General features: G+C 33.9%; 2 protein-coding genes and 1 non-coding gene across 4 annotated transcripts; 1 reads left to right on the top strand and 2 right to left on the bottom strand.

Annotated features, from left to right (window-relative positions):
- The first annotated feature begins 2,784 nt into the window (after nucleotides 1-2,784).
- Nucleotides 2,785-2,856, top strand: TRNAG-UCC (transfer RNA glycine (anticodon UCC)). Its single transcript has one exon. It is a non-coding gene; the product is annotated as a tRNA-Gly (tRNA).
- Nucleotides 2,857-3,024: 168 nt separating this feature from the next.
- Nucleotides 3,025-6,271, bottom strand: LOC113733256 (UDP-D-xylose:L-fucose alpha-1,3-D-xylosyltransferase MGP4). The gene is made up of 4 exons (XM_027259528.2): nucleotides 5,611-6,271; nucleotides 5,209-5,370; nucleotides 4,229-4,444; nucleotides 3,025-3,708 (listed from the first exon to the last, which is right to left on the bottom strand). The coding sequence occupies exons 1-4, from the start codon at nucleotides 6,118-6,120 to the stop codon at nucleotides 3,499-3,501; spliced, it is 1,098 nt and encodes a 365-aa protein (XP_027115329.1). The 5' UTR covers nucleotides 6,121-6,271; the 3' UTR covers nucleotides 3,025-3,498.
- Nucleotides 6,272-7,929: 1,658 nt separating this feature from the next.
- LOC113733255 (protein ABIL1-like) lies at nucleotides 7,930-11,638 on the bottom strand. Of its 2 annotated transcripts, none has more exons than XM_027259526.2 (9): nucleotides 11,195-11,638; nucleotides 10,189-10,271; nucleotides 9,782-9,932; nucleotides 9,570-9,669; nucleotides 9,331-9,435; nucleotides 9,168-9,252; nucleotides 9,006-9,058; nucleotides 8,806-8,912; nucleotides 7,930-8,536 (listed from the first exon to the last, which is right to left on the bottom strand). In XM_027259526.2, exons 1-9 carry the CDS (start codon nucleotides 11,288-11,290, stop codon nucleotides 8,378-8,380), a joined length of 939 nt encoding a protein of 312 aa, XP_027115327.1. In that variant the 5' UTR covers nucleotides 11,291-11,638; the 3' UTR covers nucleotides 7,930-8,377. The 2 variants fall into 2 exon arrangements, with proteins under 2 accessions (XP_027115327.1, XP_027115328.1); XM_027259527.2 differs by having other exon boundaries at nucleotides 9,346-9,435; nucleotides 11,195-11,636.
- Nucleotides 11,639-19,510: the final 7,872 nt, after the last annotated feature.

Raw genomic sequence — 19,510 nt, 5'->3', positions numbered from 1 at the left:
TTACAAAATGTGAGAGACGTTTCGAACGATTTTTCCTCATGAGAATCTAATTAATGAATGGATTTCCTCATTAATGTCAAAAAGGGTTTGTTTGTCAAAATTAAAGTTTGAATGTTTTATCTTGTGACAATTTTGGTGTGGGATCGTGAGATATTGGGAGTTATGAGACTATGAGAGAAGAGAGAGGGAAAATCGTTCAAAAAATCTCTCGCATTTTACAAAATAACTTTTTTTATTTTTCATTTTTAAAAATGTAATTTTACGTCTCTTACAAATTTATATTGATCAAATTTAATCCCTATCTAGTTTTCGATTAGTTTTTTTTTGTTGAAATCCATCACATGCGTTGAACATGATCATTTTTTATGACACAAAATATATAATATATAAATATATATAAATATTCGATTAACCTCGTCGAATACTCTAGTATTTACTTCTGATACTCAAACTTGAATCGTTACATATAACAAGCAACTCGAATTTGAACTCGATCAAATCAAGTTCGATCCAAGTCGCTCGCAAACTACTCGCGAGTGATTTGACTTGATAGTACCCCTAGTTCTCATATTTTACAAAATAATTTTTTTTATCCCCCGCATCTCACAAAATAATTTTTTTTATCCCTCATATCTCATAAAATAAATTTTTTCATCCCTCATTGATTATGTATATAAATAGTTTTTTTCGTACACCTGATCAATGAGTAATGAAAAAATTCATTTCGTGAAATGTAAGGGATTATGGATCGAATTATGTGAAATATAATTGGACAAATTTGCTCATAAAAAATAATTTCGGGTAGGGCACGTGGTGGATTCCGATAAAAAACTAATTGAAAATCTAAGTAGAAACCAAATTTGACTATATATGAATTTATAAAAAACGTAAAATTACACTTTTAAAAATAAGAAATAAAAAATAAAATCATTTTACAAAATATGAAGAACATTTTGAATGATCTTCCCTCGTGAAAATCTAATTAATGAATGGATTTCCTCGTTAATGTCAAAAGGGTTTGTTTGTCAAAATTTGTCTAGTAAATTTTGAATGTTTATCTCGCGACAATTTTGAAGGTTGATGGTGATTTAGGTAACCTTGGCTTAAAGGGTTTTGACTTTGGTGCCCAGCCAAATACGCATTGGAGGCTTCGGCTATTTCCATGTTTCTTCCTTCTCTTTTTTTTTTTTTAATTTTATTTCCTCTTTTTGTTGCAATATCACCAATGAAAGTGCTGAGATTTTGCGTGGGACAAATAAACAATCCTCTAGTATACCAAACAAGTCAAGCATTAAATCAGGAGTAAAATATCTTGAAAGATGGTTTAAATCAGCAGTATGCCTAAAATTGTTTGATTATTCAATTTCGTCCGTGATTGATAATATGAGAATAATAATGCTTTACTAGATAACTAGAAATAGAAGCCATCGAGGAAAAAAAAAAAAAAAAAAACGGATGGCTTGGCATAGAAAGTTGTCGGTCAATTAATAATTGCATTTCGCATTACTTAGAACAGAAATCTCATGCTTGATATCTTCACCAAAATATCCCTATTTAGTGACATATTTACCCTTAGATCTTGACAGGTGATTTACACTTGATTTATTCTTTAGATTAAGAGCAAAATTTGACAAATAGCCACAGGTGTACTAATTAATTAGTGTTTTTTTTTTATCAATTAGTACTTGTCTATTTTACGCCTACTCCTACTCTATTCTATACTAAGGAGGATGACTCAACTGGGTCAAGGGATTGAATCACCATCGGACCAGACGGGTACATTACGTACTACTCCTATTCTATTTTACTAATTAGTTAGATGAGTGGCTGAATTGAAACGATAAATAGTTTGGTAAATTTGACAAATAGCCACAGGTGTACTAATTAATTAGTGTTTTTTTTTTTATCAACGAGCACTTATCTATTTTACGCCTACTCCTACTCTATTCTATACTAAGAAGGAGGACTCAACTGGGTCAAGGGACTGAATCACCATCGGATCAGACGGGTACACTACGTACTACTCCTATTCTATTTTACTAATTAGTTAGATGAGTGGCTGAATTGAAAGGATAAATAGTTTGATCTTCCAAAGTAGATGCGAAATATAGTTTAATGGCTACTGAGATTTTTTATCCAAAATAAGAAGCAGATAGAAATTGAAAAAATAAAAAAGAAGAAGAAGAGGAGAGAGTGAAAAGTTTTTCCAATCAAGTCAGTATGCTAATAATGGAGAATAAAGTTAATCCAATCAAAATTTTCTACTTCCTGGAAGCTAAATGTTTATTCTTTCTCCTCCATGATGATATTAGTCAGACGTTTGCGCATATCAATCAGCAATAAATATATGTGGGCTCACGCTCCCCGTGAGGAGCTTGATTCTTTAATACGGTCACGAAAAGCATTTTGGTCAAAGCAAGATTCACAAGGATATTTATCTATTCCGTGTTCAAGAATCAATTACTAACAATTTCACTCTTCTGTCAAGGTAAAAGAGGGAAACTATTAGTTAGAGATGAATCTGTTTACTAGAATATAGTGGACCTTCTTTTTTTTTTTTTTAATAAATGTATTGTTTTTTTTTCTGGATTATTTACCTTCTTATTGTCTTTTTTAAAAAAAAAAAATTCTTACTGGTTTTGTTAGCAAAAGACATTCATCATCATCTGGGAGTGCAGTCGGTCAGAATAAATACTGTGATGGAAGGATATTTTGGTGTAGTGGACGTGCCGACACTATCTGCCTTAATAGTAGGAAACAAATGTTCAGCGCCTTTCCCAACTAGCGTTTGTAGTCCAACGGTTAGGATAATTGCCTTCCAAGCAATAGACCCGGGTTCGACTCCCGGCAAACGCAGTTGAAGTATTTTTTCTTTCGTTTAGTTTTTAATTTTATATCATTCCATTCCCTTCTCATTGAAATTGAAATTCGAATTGATGGATTTTTTTTTATAATTTCGAGAAACGTAAGGATATATGAAACGGACAGAATTTAGTTATCGTACTAGAAAATTAAGTCATCAAATAAGAAAAAATTGCCAGTAATTGCTGTATTTCACAGTACCTTTAACATATTGCTGTAATTAAGTCATCCTTTTTGGATACAGCATCATCTTTGAAAGTTACAGGTATATAGCACGAGCGAGTTAATCTGAGTCATGACTAATAGAAAACAAAACTGCAAAGAATTCCTCTGGACAAGAAATTAAGAATCATCGACCCGCTAGGAAACATTAGGTGAGCGCCTGTGCTTCATAGCAGTAATTCTCAAACTTGCATGGAAGACAATCTGAGAGCCGCCGGTGCTGTTTACTGCAAGTTGGCTGCAGTAAAGGGCTAACTGCAATAAAGGGCTTTTCTCTTTCATATTAGTCGCTTAGACTCAATAAAGGGCTAACTGCAAGTTAGCTGAAATGTACCATCCGGGTTGTTGTTGAAGGAGATGGGTATAAACAATTTGAGCTTATCCCTTGCCAACAAGCACAATCCTCAAATCACATCATAATCTCCCAAGCGGTGACTCCAAGGAATGATCATCTACCAACCAGAGACCATAATCACGAAATCGCTTTATCTTCTTTTCAAAACCAGTAATATAGTTATTGTGAATAATGACATGCCTTCCCTTAGTTTCCTGTACCCATGTCGGGTTCTTGAAGTACAAACCGCCCGTTGGGAATGCAGCCTGAGGAAGCAAATACAAGTCTACCTGCAGTTATTTTAAAACAGAGAGTCAGTTGTTTCCCCAGCCGATAAGCAGTGACAAAGCCCGAGTTATTAACGTCAATATAACACGTCCAATGAAAACCATCCACTGCAAATATTTAAAAATCGAAGCTTTCATAGATTAAAGGTGCAGCAAACATCATCGTCAAAGTACAATGAACTATGTAAATAAAGCTAAAACAAAAACGAGTCCAAAACGGGAGTAAGCTAAGGCCAAAACATCAAAGAACATGTCAAAGAGGCACTTTCGTACCTCAACTGGTCCAGGCAAGGGGTTCAAGCTGAAATCTCCTGGCCAGACAATATGCGTGTGCATGTGTCTAACTCAGGCATAATTCAACTATAATTGTATTTTGATCAATATGCTTCTGGTGTGCAAAGGTTTCCGATACTGAATAAAATGGAATGCTGGTAATTTTGACTCATAAATGTTATTTTTATTCTGGACATGAGTGCCTAATAGGTCATCCAAGGAGGGGCCAAAATCAACAAGGAGCCCATACCTGTCCAGCAGTTTTGTTCAGTGCCCAGTTGAATGCAGGCTGGTCGTTGGCTTTTTTGGCCTTGGACCATGGCTGAGCCTGAAGCTCTTCAATCCACTTCTTCATGACTAGTTTTGCTCCACCAGTGGGTCGCAGAAAAATCATACAGCTACAGATGTAAGTACGACCTTTTTTTCCTGGAGGTGGCAAATCATGGGAATGGTTCAGAGGTTTCACCTGTTCAAGAAACATAGAGAATAGCAGAAAACTGTAATTTGTCATATCTTGTCAAGAACATAATACACAACCTGCTAAAAGCAGAAGCAAGAATTAGTTATGCATAGCTCTTGATCGTCTGCAAGCAGGACTAGATTTTGACCAAACAAATTTAATAATCATGCTCTGGAATGTTAACATACAATGTCAGGAGTTATGCACAATCAGAGATAATTAAATGTCCAACTTCACTATGGTATACATACGTACTTCTCCAGACTTAAAATATACCCATTCCTACGTTGTTTTAGCATATGTTCTTTTGACATAAATTTGAAGTCATAACATTTACTTTATGATAGTAAACAACATTTTAGGAAATATAGTCTTCAGCAAGGAAATTTAAGTTGTTCTTTGCAATGAGGAAATAAAGATAAATCATAAAAATTTCAACACGAGCCATTTATTCATTGTAAACATAACATCTAATTGACTTATAACGAACTAAGAGAATTTAGAATCCAAAGGAATTCCAAATTCCAGGAAATTGTTAAACAGTTTGGATTAATGAACTTCTTTAAATAGAGCAGCAGTTCCATTATACTTACCAAGTGCTAAAAACTTCTTAAGAGTGAGATGATATTTAGAGAAAATTATCATGCATTCTTCAGCAGATTCTTGCCAAACCCATTAATGTTGACAAATGATGTACAATTCCCGTGGTTTTGACCAAAACCTAATAATTTATTGGAATGGGATACAACATCACTTTTCAGGACACTTACAGCAGCCATGTCATCAGTGAAGTACACATCATGCTCCCCTTGCAGATGAGGAAATGGATCTGCTAACCAAACCATATCAACATCATTGTACATAACATTATAGCCAAGCTCCAAAATTTGCAGCAGATGGCGGGGCCTTCTCGATGTAAAATTGAAGAACCCCTGTGAAGTAGAACTCACACGGTTAATTCAAAATGGGAAATCAGTTAGACAGTGCAGTGTCAAATTAATTCAATAGGGATTACTAATAAATTAGTTCCTATCTCAAGAAGTACTAGTATAATTTAACACCTCAAGATCAAATTTCAAAAACAACTTCCAAATCCTAAAATCTAAAAAACCCAACATTAAGAGGAAAAATTTAAGGTCAAAATCATCCCAACAGTGGATAAAGTATACAACCTGAGAACCAAACTTATGAGCAGCTTGAGATTCCAGTGCAGGAGGGATGAGCACAGCATGGCCAGGCCACTTCTGATTGACCTTAAACAACGTCGGATAATCCTCTGCAATCACCAGCACTTGATCATGGTGCTTCTGCCTGACAATACTAATCAACCAGTTGTTCAAGAATGGCAAATAAGCCTCACTGACGGCACAAACAATAAGAGTATTGTTCTTTGCCACATTGGCAGCTGCCTCAGAGAGCGTGTAGGCACGCCACTTTGATTCAGAAAAGTTAGGATTACCGCTGCGGGAACTACTAATGCTGCTGCTAAAGAGGCCTCCTTGTGGGATTTGAATCCAGGGGAAGAGGATACCAAGTACTATGAGGAGAGAAAGGAGGAGGACGAGAGAAGTGCGGTTGAAAAGAATGCTGGGTTTTTGAGAATTTTGGGGAGATCGAGGGGATAATGGATACTGGTCTGTGAGAATGTTGTGAAGTGGCCTTTGGTGCAGAAAAGATGACATTTTTATGCTTGATTTCAATGCTTGATTTCTATTTTGGTTTCTGTTGATAGACAGAAGAAGGATTACAGGGCCAAGAATTTGAGGTTTTTCTGTTATTTTTTCCTTTATAATTTCTCTGAAGAATGCAATGATCAAAAGACAGATCTCAATTCTCTAGCAATGAAGGACGTGGAGATTGGGAGAATCTGGAAAAGGGCTGGGAAGGGAGGGAGGAATCGTGTCCCGGTTCCGACAGAAACAGGGCTTTGATAATTGTTCTTAACTCTCTGCATCTTAAGGCCCGACTAGTAGTAGCCCGTCCATCTAACTCTTGGGCCAGCCTCGTCTCCTTCCAGACACAACTAGTACTTATTTTGTAAGCTTGCCTCTTCATACTAAATTGGAATGGCTACATGCTTCTCATCTAGGTTTATACCGAACAGCCCGTAATTATATTGACTCTAGGGGTGTCAACGGGTCGGGCTCGGGCCTGAATTGAAAATTCCGGACTTAGACCCATTTTTATGCAGTAGATCCGGACAAGACCCGTATATCCGACGGGTCTTAACCTTAGAGCCCTGAATCCGGATCCGACGGGTCAAGATCGATTCCAGGTCTAAAAGGTCCAAATTTAAATATTTAAAATTAAATTCAAAACCAATTACAAATTCAATCTCCAAATTTAAACAAATCAAATTACAAAACTAAATCACAAAAAACTTGCAATAGTCAATCCGAAACTAGTCACAAATCAATCTACAAAGTCATTACTAAATTGTTAATTTGGTAAAATAATGTATTCATAAATATTTATATTTATAATTATTAATATATTGTTTGGATCCGAGTCGAATACAGAACGAATCCTATATTCCGTATTCCACCCCTTTTTTTATTAGAGTAAACGGATCCGGATCCGGGTATTAGAATTATTTTTAACCCAAATTCAGAAAAATTTATCAGATCTGAGTCGGGTCCGAATTCAAACCCAACCCGTTGGCACCCCTAATTGGCTCAACCAAGTCTAATAACACGACCAAATGGCAATTACTTACTTTCTGCCAGGTGATTTCTTTGGATTTTATTATGCGCCAATACCTGTTCTATAGTAATACCTGATGAACAAAGCACTTGGATGCCCAGAAAAACAAGAGGGGGGAGTATTTAGTTGAGTAGTACACTTAAAAAAATTATAAGTAGAAGGTCCTGAATTCAAAATCTTCCACTTATAAAAAAAAAAAAAATTTGGATGAGAAGACAAGCATGTTACATTACTACAGAAGCGAGTATCAACCTTAACTGCATCTCCATTTTGTAAGTCCCCTATAAAGATAAGTTCCTCCTCTTCCTCAGTCTCCGAATATCCCATTAGAAAAGAACTCAACATGAATTAATGATCATAAAATCTCTTATTTCTCGGACTTTTGGGACCCTAGCTCATTTGAAACCTACCGAACCACATTTAACGACTGATTGGAAATAAATGATCCTCTTTGACAAAGGAAGGGGGACTACTGTGCGGGCAATGGTTTGAATTCATGATTATTCGTTCAGAAGTTTTTCCTTTTCCACCGTTATTGACCTGCAATAGTTGGAATTTATTTGACTACATTTGACCTTTTTGCCATTCCCTTTTTCTCTATTTTAATCAGCGAATAGCAAGTCACTACAAGAACTGTAAATGCTAGACATGAGTTGCATCCAAGCAAATCTTTAAACCAGCAGAGGCTGTTCGACCCCAACACAACTTCAGCATATGACACAATGGGGCCTAAATCCTGTGACAAGTTCGCAAAATCGAAATACAGAAATCCAAACAAGACCTCGAAGTGTTCAAATTTGCTTGACATTCAGTGTATTTAAGCAGCCTTTCATATTTTTCCCGTAAGATATGATCCACTGTAACATCGGTATCTTTAGTAAGTCTTCAAAATAACAAGGACAACTAACAAGGGACAAAATGAATGCGTGTGAATATAGAAGATAACAGAGATTATTTGCAAGCCACCGTGCAGCATTCAGCACCAAGCTTCATTAATCTGCAAGCATCAGGTATACAACGATCGTTCCGGGCCATTTGCTTGCTAAGCAGAAAATCAACATTTCCCTCCTAAAAATATACACCTTTCAGCTTGAAACAAAGGTTTGGACGACAAAAGGTAAATGGTCTGGTTAGTCAATAAATGGTCAGGGGAGAACCCAATCACCATGAAGTATAGGAGATGATGCACGACTTCCTGTGGTTTGTATACTTCATTTTAACTCCTTATGTACAAATTTATGACATAGCACTGGCCTTCAGTTTCTGCGTCTTCTGCTTGACAAAGAAGGCCGATAGTACACTCTTGCTCCGAGCAGGCACCCGAACAATCTCCTGCCGAGTTGTGTTACCAAAAGATCTAAATGGAGTCATAGGTTTTGAGCCTTCCACGGCATCCTGCAATAGAGTCATTAGATTAACCATTAGTAAACAGATTTGTCTACATTGCTACTAATTGCCCATGCCACAGGGCTTAGGCATATTAAGCCCAAAAATTATGATTTATGGAAAGAATGAAGCAAAAGGACTTGCTCAACAATAACCAAGAACATCTGCAGTAGTCATAGAAGTTCAAGCATGCCAGGAATTCAAAAGCTCCAATCCCATAAGATAATAAAATATCCACTCAAAGAAAAGTGTTAAGCTCCATGGATTTCCTCAATTACCAGCCGTGAGATGCCTAGCGTTTTTATAGCTACAGTTGAAGCAGGTCCCACACTCGGCAATTGAGAATGAGGTTTTGGGGACTTTATCCTGCCACTCTGTTCAGCATCTGCTAAAACAGAGAGGAAACAATAGCAATGCATTTATCTAATGGAAGATGTAATGTCTGCAAAGAGTAATTTTTACTGGATGCTTCGCATACCTAACAAATTGAACCCAATGGAACTTTTCCCAGAACTTTTTGAGTCCTCAGAACTGCAGATTAATCAAATACCATTTAATCTCCAATGAAATCATCAGTTGGAAATTTGATGCACGGTAGCCAATTTTTGGCCTGATTACAAGATGAACTCCACAGACTAACCTTAAAGATGCTCGATGAGTTCCTTTCAACGAAGACTTGGTTTCTGAAGCTAAATGCCATGAAAGAGTTTTTGCTGCAGGTGTACCTGAAGTTGAATGTGATTAATAACCAAAAAATTGTTCTCAAAGGCCCAGCTGAGACTGATAGAATGAACATTGCTAACCTAGAAAACAGCTACCTGAAGGATAAAGACGCGGTTTTACATGAACTTGTTGTCTCGGATCCATCTGAATTTGTGGGCTGAAGTGTACCTTTTTGTTAACAGCATCTACCGAAGAAACCAACAGGAGAACAAACATACAACAAGCAAACAGAATGGATTTAAATTGTAGAAATGGTAAGTGTTTCTTGAGTACTTAATCATGATCATTATTTGGTAAACTTAATTGTGACTATTCATACTTGGCAAAGTGTAATGCTTGTGATGCCTTGGAATGATTGCTAATAACTGCTGCTGCCTGAGGCCTTCTTTCTCCGTGAATGTTTGGCATGTAAGAAGTTGCTTACAGAATAAATTAATTTTTTTTTAAAAAAAAAGAAGACTAAAATCAGCCGCTATGATATCACAGTTCTCTTAAAGTAGCTAATTCACAAGCACGGGAATAAAATTTTACCTGATTTATACATGTGATTTTTAGCTCCATTGATGAAATATCCATGGCATGTTGATCAAGGAGGTCAGTCAATTTATAAGCAACAGTCCCCAAGTGATCAACAGCATTCACAAGAGCTCGTACAGCATAATCTTTCAGGTTATCCAGTACCCTGATGCAGAAGTCAAATTTATTTCATAGAAAAAAAAAAAGCACTCAGAGATGATGCCATAGGAAGAATCTTTGGCTAAATCTTGAAAAGAACTTACACTAGCAAGTGATTATTATTTTTCCTTTTTTCATAAGCTCAAAGAGACTTTCACATATGAACTACAAAATACATGAAATCTGAAAAGCATGAAGGGCTTCAATTAAAATAAACCGCAATGGAGTTGCAATGGCAATTTGATAGCAGCAATGTATCATACATTTGCTTCTGCTCACTATGAAAATAAGACTTTTCACAATATTCTGCAGCAGAATATAGTTGAGGCCTCAGGTTTTTGAGTTCCTGCAATAGCCAGAACAGCAAAACCATAGTCAGGTATAACATGCCTTGCAAAAAGACACAACATGATCAGCCAAATTATGCAGAAGAATCAACTTGAAAAGGACATATCAAGACAACCAATGAAGTTATATTAAGACAAATCATATGATGAATGTATGATCTAAACAAGCACCCAACGCATGTTATCATTTGGTGACTGCTCCATATAGCATTGGACATAGTAAGCTCTTTATTTATTAAAAAAAAAAAAAGACATGTCGACCCAAAAAAAAGAAAAAAGAAAAAGAGTACTCCAAAATGGCACTATTTGATTTCAGGTAAATACTCCAAATACAGTTAAGCTATTAAACCAAACTCCAACTACGTAACATCTACTTCCAAGGCCTGTCAGGGCTTTAGTAATCAAGACATGGGAAATCAGCTCTATCAAAATGCTACTAACTGAGCTATAGTTCTCATCTTTAGAGTTCCGTAGTTTAGCAAATATGTCCCATGATGCCAAAGACACATTATACTTAAGGTTGAGACCAACAGACCTAGTCCTGAAAGCAAAATCCGCACTTTAATATCTAATAGTTCAATCAGAATGCCGCGTAATAAATAACCCAATTGATTCCCAGGGGCTAAATAATCAACCAAAGAACCAAAACAAAATTTCTAAATTAAAAACGACAAATTGCAGGTGGAAAGCTCAAAACTCCAACGGCCTTTGTTGCATTACCTCCATTTGAGCTTACTTTCAATCAAAAAACCAGACAAAGATTATCAAACGTAAAAGTCAACTACCTACAAGAAGAATCAACTCCAAGTCTTTGCGAACAACTTAATGTGCATGCATAAAACCAGATCTGCTTGGGAACTATCTAGAATCAATGATACTAAATAATCCCAAATAAAAAAGGAAAAATCATAAATCCGTGGACCTGTAAAGCCTTGACGAAGCTCTTGCTACGCTCCATTGACGCCTCATCGTAGGTCATCGGCCGGGGCTTCTCCGCCCCAATTTGCTCCAGTTCCATCTTCTTCTATATTTCTTTTTTTTTTTCAATTTTTAGTCAAACACTGCCACAGCAAGTAACGAATTTCAGGTGAGAGATCAAATGGGACTCCTGCAGAGACCCTAAGAACATTTAGATTTGAATATTAATGCCGATGATGTAAGTATCTGTATATATAGAGCAGTGTGGCTTTCTTTTTTTTTTTTTAAAGGGCGGTGGATTGGTTTGTACTAATAGTTAGATTTTTCGGTTAAGGTTGGTTTGGTAGCATTTGATTTTGGTGGTGGGAAGAATTTATGAGTGTGTGTAGCGGAAGCAAACCCCCGGGAAGTGCGAATTTCTCTCTTAGTCTCGTTGTTATGATGAGCTTTGGAGTTATTTCCAAGTGAAAATGACGTCTGTGTTTATTTATGTAATATTACTAATGTATCCATCCCAACCGAAAAAAGACTACTATTAGCTCAGGTGCTCAACTAATTAACCCATCTTCTTAGATTATTATTAATAGATCAAAGTAAAGTGGATATCTATCTAAATCTATGTAAATTTTAGAAGGTTTTCGGAACAAGTTTCCTCGCAACTTCAAACTCCCAATTTCTTTTCTTTAGCATTTTACATTTAATTTAATTTATAAAATATATTCCTCTCGACTCCCACATTACTCTTCACATTTAAGACCCGTTTGAAATTGAGGTTATTTTGATAAAAAAAAAATGCATTTTTAAGTGTTAAAAGTACTTTTAAAGTATTTGGTAAATATCATTTTAGAAAATTAGAAATAGAGTTTTTGGTGTTAAAAGTACTATTAGCGAAAACTCAAATTTAGTGCTTTTAGAGTAGTTTTGGTGATTTAAAAAATAAAACATCAAATTTAATCATTTTATCATATATTACGCACCAAATGAAGAGATAAATACTTTTAAAAAAAATTAAAATTACATATTATTCAATACTATAAGTACTTATTGAACTATATCTCCAAACAATATATTTAAAAGTATTTAAATGTTGTAAAACTAATAAAATAAACCACTATAATATCAAGTGAAATATTGGACATATTAGAGAAAGAAATAGAGAAATAGAGAGTGATTATTTTATTATTCCAACTAATACAAAAGTCCTCACAAATGGTATCAATGTACCTTTATATATAGGTACTACAAGATTAAAGGTACATTAATTCTATTAAACACCCACTACTACAAGAATATGAAGAAACTTATGAAACGGTTTCTCCACTACATGAATAAATTTATGGATTGTAACTTCTATACATAATGTAGCCATAAATCATGAATTAATCCTCTTGGGAATACAAAGGGACATCCACATTTTAATTGTTTCATAACACTCCCCCTTGGATGTCCATTACACAAAAAATATGCCTCGTTAAAACTTTACAAGGAAAAAATCCATCGGGATAAAAACCCTAGTGAATGAAAAAGAGTACACTATTCCTGTATATTAATTTCTCCCCTGATGCAAATATCATTTGAGATCTTTTAATCGTTGCATTCCAATATTTTTCGTCAATTGCACTGAGATATGGTAATTTAGGACCAAATATCTCTTCATTTTCCTCTCGCGGTCTAAAAGGATCCTTAATAGGATCTAATGATCTGACAACCATTGGAGTACTTAATATATGTGCTTTATCCATATAAAACCGTTTTAATAACTTTCGGGTATAAGCAGTTTGGTGGACAAAAATTTCACTTTTCAAATGCTCAATTTGTAAATCAAGGTAGAATTTTGTTTTTCCAAAATTCTTGATCTCAAAATCCTTCTTCAAATATTCAATATTATTTTGAATCTCTTCGGGAGTTCCAATCAAATTTAGATCATCAACATATATAGCAATTATCACAAAATTTGATCCATTTTTCTTGATAAAAACACATGGACATATTGGATCATTGGTATAATCTTCTTTAGTTAGACATTCATTGAGGCAGTTATACCACATACGTCCAGATTGTTTGAGACCATACAAAGACCTTTGTAATTTAATAGAATAAATATCTTTAGGATTTGATTTGCATGCTTCAGGCATGTTGAATCTTTCGGGGATTCTCATATAAATATCATTTTCAAGATTTTCATATAAATATGCAGTAACGACGTCCATTAGACGCATATCTAATTTTTCATGTATTGCAAAACTCATAAGATATATAAATGTGATAGCATCCACTACAGGTGAATACGTTTCATCATAATCAAATCCAGACCTTTGTGAAAATTCTTGACCTACAAGTCTTGCTTTATACCTCACAATTTCTTTTTTCTCATTTTTCTTTATCACAAATATCCATTTATATTCTACTGGCTTTACACTTTCAAGTGTTTGGACAACAAGTCCAAAACTTTTCTTTTAACCAGTGAGTCTAATTCAGATTGGATCACATCTTTTCATTTTGGCCGATCATTTCTATACCGACATTCATCAATCGATTTAGATTCATAATTCTCATCAACTTCTATAATATCAAATGCTACATTTTATTATGCTCCAATTAAATTTTCTATGATTTCATTCTCTTCAGGAGTTGGCTATTCGGGAGCGATCTCTTCAAGAGGTTGAATTTTGTCATGACATTTATTTAATCTCCGGAGTTATTCGAAATCAGTTTATACTTTATTTAGGTAGGCCGGCCTTAAATTTATTTATAGCACTTGTGCATGTCCTTCAGAGACATCAATTTTAACCAGAGTATTTCCTGCAGGAATAGTTGATTTAATGACTCTTTTGGAGTCGATAAATATAACTTTCTACAAATGAAGAATTTCTTGAATTTCTAATTCACATTATTTTGTATGAGAATCGAGGAAATTCAATTTTTCAGGTGATTTCCTTTCGGTTGATTTTTTCCTCCCCCTAATGTCGGGAATCGTAGTTCATAAGAATAAATAAATCATTCAATTGATCACTCATCAATATTTTACGATATTTAATCGTAAAAGATGATTCATACCCGACATAAATTTTAAATTTCTTTTAGAGTCGTATATAATATAAAGGGGTATGTATAAATACTTGTCGACTCTCAAATATTCTCACATTTGTCAAATCATATATCCATTGGGATCAGTAAACTTCTGATTTACTGCAGGTGATAATTATAAATCAAATAAGAATGAAGACAACTAGATCGATAACCATTTCTCTCTTGAATGGTTATTATGATATAATTAACCTTTATCTCATTTGATTTCTAAACATGATCTCTATTATTGTCTCAATTAGATATCCATTTCAACGGATATTCAAATTCAATAAATTTTTCGAGACATGGTAAAAAGTAGTGCTTGATTTATGATAAACTTTTCTCCTACAGGGAGAAATATAGTAGTGGCTCTTCTGGAGTTTTCAATCACTTAAACACTACAACTGATTGTGTTTGTCTCTCTCATTAGAATATAGTGTATATAGTAGCACTTATTAATGAGACACATATCATTGTCACCATAATTCTTATGGGACAAATATCGTCACCATAATCCTTTGATTTTCAAATATTTAACATCAATTTTTTCTTCAGGAAGAAAAGTCAATTACTATCATAAATTAAATCAAGCATCATACACTTTCAGGGTGTTTAAAGAAATTGGCCATGTGAAGATGCTATTACAATTTTGATTCCTCATATGTATTTCGAGACATTTATTTTCAGGATCTTTACTTTCTTGTCCTCATCATTATTATCCCATTTCAAGTGATAATTTTTTCTCTTGTCATGGTAAAATATATATTTACCAAAATCATAGTCATGGCAACAACCATAACTAATAAATTGAAATTTAGTCGCATTCACTTCTAGGAATGAACTAGAACTAGTATGCAATAAGTACAAAATATTTCTCAAATTTTCTCTCAATATTGCTACTACAGTAGCATATTTGAGAAATATGTAGAGAATATTATTTTCAACTAAGAAATAATTCTAAACATAGCAGAATTATGTACTTGCAACCATAAGTAAATTTATCATACCAGACTTTAAAATAATGACCATATTTTTCTTTTAGTATTTCAAAGAACAAGTGGATCCTCAAGCATAATTGATTTTCTATAATAGCATCTCCAAAACTCAATGCATCAGAATATAAGTATTTATAACAAATAATTCTAAAGATAAATAAGTAGAATTAAAAAATGAAATATTACCTCAAAGATGTCAAAGAATATATGTTCTTGTTTAGTAGTTGCTCAGTAGTAGACACTTGTATTTTGCAATCATTCAAAGGTTAACCATAATAAATTGAAATAAATTGAAATAAATTTATAGGTTACCTCAATAAATAAACAAATGTTGGCGAAAAAAAAACATGGGCAGAATCTCGTGTTTCACTTTTATTCAAAGTAAAGCCTCCGTTTTCACCTTTTACTCAAAAATAGAGACTCGTGCTGATAACGTATTGTAAAACTAATAAAATAAACCACTATAATATCAAGTGAAATATTGGAGATATTAGAAAAAGAAGTAGAGAAATAGAGAGTGATTATCTTATTATTCCAACTAATACAAAAGTTCTCACAAAGGGTGTCAATGTACCTCTATATATAGGTACTACAAGATTAAAGATACATTAATCCTATTAAATACCCACTACTACAAGAATATGAAAAAACCTATGAAACGGTTTCTCCACTACATGAATAGATTTATGGATTGTAACTTCTATACATAATGTAGCCATAAATCATGAATTAATTCTCTTGAGAATACAAAAGGACATCCACATTTTAGTTGTTTCATAACATTAAACAGTTGATATGTGCTTTTATTAAAAATTTTACTAGAGAAGTATTTTTTAATCAGCTACCGCAACTCCAAATGAGCCCTTAAAATCGTTAATTATTTCTTAAAATAATTTCATTTCAAATTGTTAGTTGTTGTGCATATGCATGTTATCCTTTACAATTGACAGTAAAGAAATTAGCTGAACGCGGACTCTTCACATGGTCGAACATGTCATCCTTCAGAGGAAAAAAAACATGGTTGAACACGGATTTCGTTGTCTTATCTAGATACCAATGCATGTTTTACTTTTAACATACGGGATTACTCCAAGTTTGTTATGCACGATGCTAAGCAATTCAAGTGACTCGACCAAACATGTTCATCAAACATTTTATCTGGATACATATATATATATTTACCATTTAATTGCACTTAACCTAAACTTATTATAAATATCATCCAAAAAACTAGATATTCATATAACACAAATGTATTAAAAAGTACATATAAACAAAAGTGCATATACATATATAAATAAAGAAATGGGTGCTTTGATGGTTATTTTTTGGAAGAAGCCTTTTTTTTTAAAGTTTTTTTTTACTACAAATATTTATTTAAAAACCATTTCAGAATGTTTGTTCATAGAAAAATATCAAGAGGTAGTAAAAATTTCACAAAATTTACACTTCAAATTCAAATTTTCTCTATAATCAAAATTCCATCTTTTGATTTGGTAAAAAAAAGCTTGCAAATGAGAAAGCGAGTTGTGAACAACGAAAAGGTTGAAACGTATGACCATAAAATTGGGGAAGGGCACACTATAATCAAGACAAAGTTTTAGCTACAAGATATATGAGAGAAAGAATGGTAGAATAAGACATGAATAAGGCTACGGGAATGGGTAGGCGAGAGTGATATTAGCCAATTAATGACAAGAAATATAAGGTTATCATACAGGATAAATGGAAACGTGGTGTAGGAGGTAATTACGGATAGAGCTGCAGGGTGGGAAAAATGGTGAGAATACAAAGGAGTTAGAGAAATGGTGATTATGTATTTTTTTAGTGTGCTTTAATTTTGGGTGTTTCTTAAAGTACTTTTGTGCATTTTTTAGTATCTTTCAATCTGTTTAGGAGTTTTAACGTAAAATACTTTGATACAAATTTATATTAATACGAAATTGTATTATATATTTTAAAATTTTATGTTCACATAGCTTCTTTTTTTTTTGTTGTAAAATAGCATTATTATTTAACTTTCAAAATGAAGATGCACGGGTCGAATTTCTTGTGTGATAACTTCTAAACTTTGAATTTGATATATACTATATGATTTGAAATTTATATATTTCTTTTTTAGAAGGGGAAGGTAGATTTAAAAAACCAATAAGAAAGGAGGAGAGGAGAATTGAATCGACAATTTTTAATTTTTTGAAGTTTCAAACTTAGTGCGAACATCAAGACTTCTTAAACAAGAGACAAGCAAATATAATTTCACAAAGGGATAATTTCATAAACCTCCCTTGATATTTTTAACAATTTTATTTAGTTTCCTTGAGATTTTTAAAATTACAGATACCTCTCATATCATTTAAAATGATAATACTACACTTATATATTTTAATGAAATTCTCATGTGTAATACACTTGTACTTAGAATGACTTTTAAAATTATTTTTTCATTCTTTTTCCTTCTTATTCATTTTTATTTTAATTTTTTGCCAATAAAATTATAGAACTACCGCTATTACCTCTAGTTTATATTGTAACAAAATGTTGAGCTGGTGATTTTTTTTGTGAGTTAACTTTATATGTAATCCAATATTTTTTGCTAATATTTGTTTATATTTTTTGGTATTAAAATTAATAATAAATAAAAAAGAAATAGTCCAAAACCACTACTAAATTATAATAATCTCACTACTTGACAAATTTATAAACTCTAAATTAATTATTTTAACATTTTTTTTCTATCTCATAAATCTAAATCCATAATAAAATACCATCAAAAGTATCATATCATAGTGATAAAATTATTATTATAGTTGTTTGTCAAATAGTATGTATAGACATGAAAAATTTGGCACATTTTCCTTATAATTACACTAGATAATCTTATAATTGTATAAAGAAATAAATTAAAACTCATTCACAAAATAATCAAAACTGGACTTGAATCAGTTTACCACGTATGATGCACCTGTCCTTAAATTTTTGTGCATGTGTAGTACAGCAGTATTTATTGTTACGGTGGGAAGATAACACAGAGCAGACGGTTGAACCGAGCAGAGACCCGCAGGCCACCCAGACTCCACCAGTGGAAAGACGGTGGACCGCGAAGGATGGATATTAAACTAACTACGGCGACTTGTCCCGTCCCTCATTATTTGCTGGCTGACATGTGCCTCCGCGAGGACCGCGACCCAGTTATCACTTGTCAGTCTCACAACCAATTTTAAATTTGACCCTCTTCCCATTTTCTTTTCCTCTCATTTGGAAAATGCATTTTACCTCGTCTTCTTCCCACCTACCCCTACCCCTACCCCTACCCCCTCCCCCAAAATCAAAAAGAAAAAAAAAGTTGTCTTACGTTTGGCTTGAAGGCCACTCAAATCGATTAAGACTAATTCTTGATGTCATCTAACTATTGAGGTGGGTTCTTTCAAGGTTTATATCAATGGTTGCCGTAGCTATGCAGCCCTCCTAATTGGAATCTTGGGGGATGGGTGAAATGAAATCTCCAGCGTCAAGATAAAATAGGCTAGTACAAAGCCAACTTGTATAAGTAGGCACGGGGCTTCAGAGCATAGCAATTTGTCATGTTTCAGTTGCAAGGTATAAGACTTGAATTCCACGTTGAAGCATAGGATTAGTGATCTGTCTGAATGACGTGAATGCAAGATCATTGGATTCTTGGATATAGATTTTATATATATAATGCCAGAGAATCAACTATGTGCTTCTTTCGTAACTAAGCCACGCAGGAAAATATGACTTCCACCTGCATCATTAACTTGGTTAACGGCAAATGTCGCCAAACCATAACCAATGCAATTATATTCTCTCCCAGTAAATATGAAGGAACATACCCAAAAGGGCCTAGTTAGGTGTAGAATATCTTCTCTAAATGGGAGATTCCTTTGCCTCCGGTAACTAGAGTTTTACAATCAGAGTGAACTAAGATTGATGTCCAGGGCCACAATCACTGCAGTCCTAATTGTTCGTTGTTGCGATAGCCCACGTAGTGACAATTCCGCAAAGCTTCTTATATGGTTTCGGTCCTTTTCAGATTAACAGCAAGCTTTTGAAACTCAATATTCATATCATTTTCCACCATAGACAGTGTGATTAATTCATCCTTCTTTGAATCACAACGAGAATCCTTGATGTTTACTTCATATAGCAAATTCACCATCTTGTTGAAATGCAAAACACAATACACAACAGAACACGAATCAACTAAAACACAAACACCATACATAACAGAATAGGAA

Source organism: Coffea arabica, chromosome 2e (genome assembly GCF_036785885.1).
Source record: "Coffea arabica cultivar ET-39 chromosome 2e, Coffea Arabica ET-39 HiFi, whole genome shotgun sequence".
NCBI lineage: Eukaryota > Viridiplantae > Streptophyta > Magnoliopsida > Gentianales > Rubiaceae > Coffea > Coffea arabica.
This window is presented reverse-complemented; position numbering and strand designations above follow the sequence as displayed.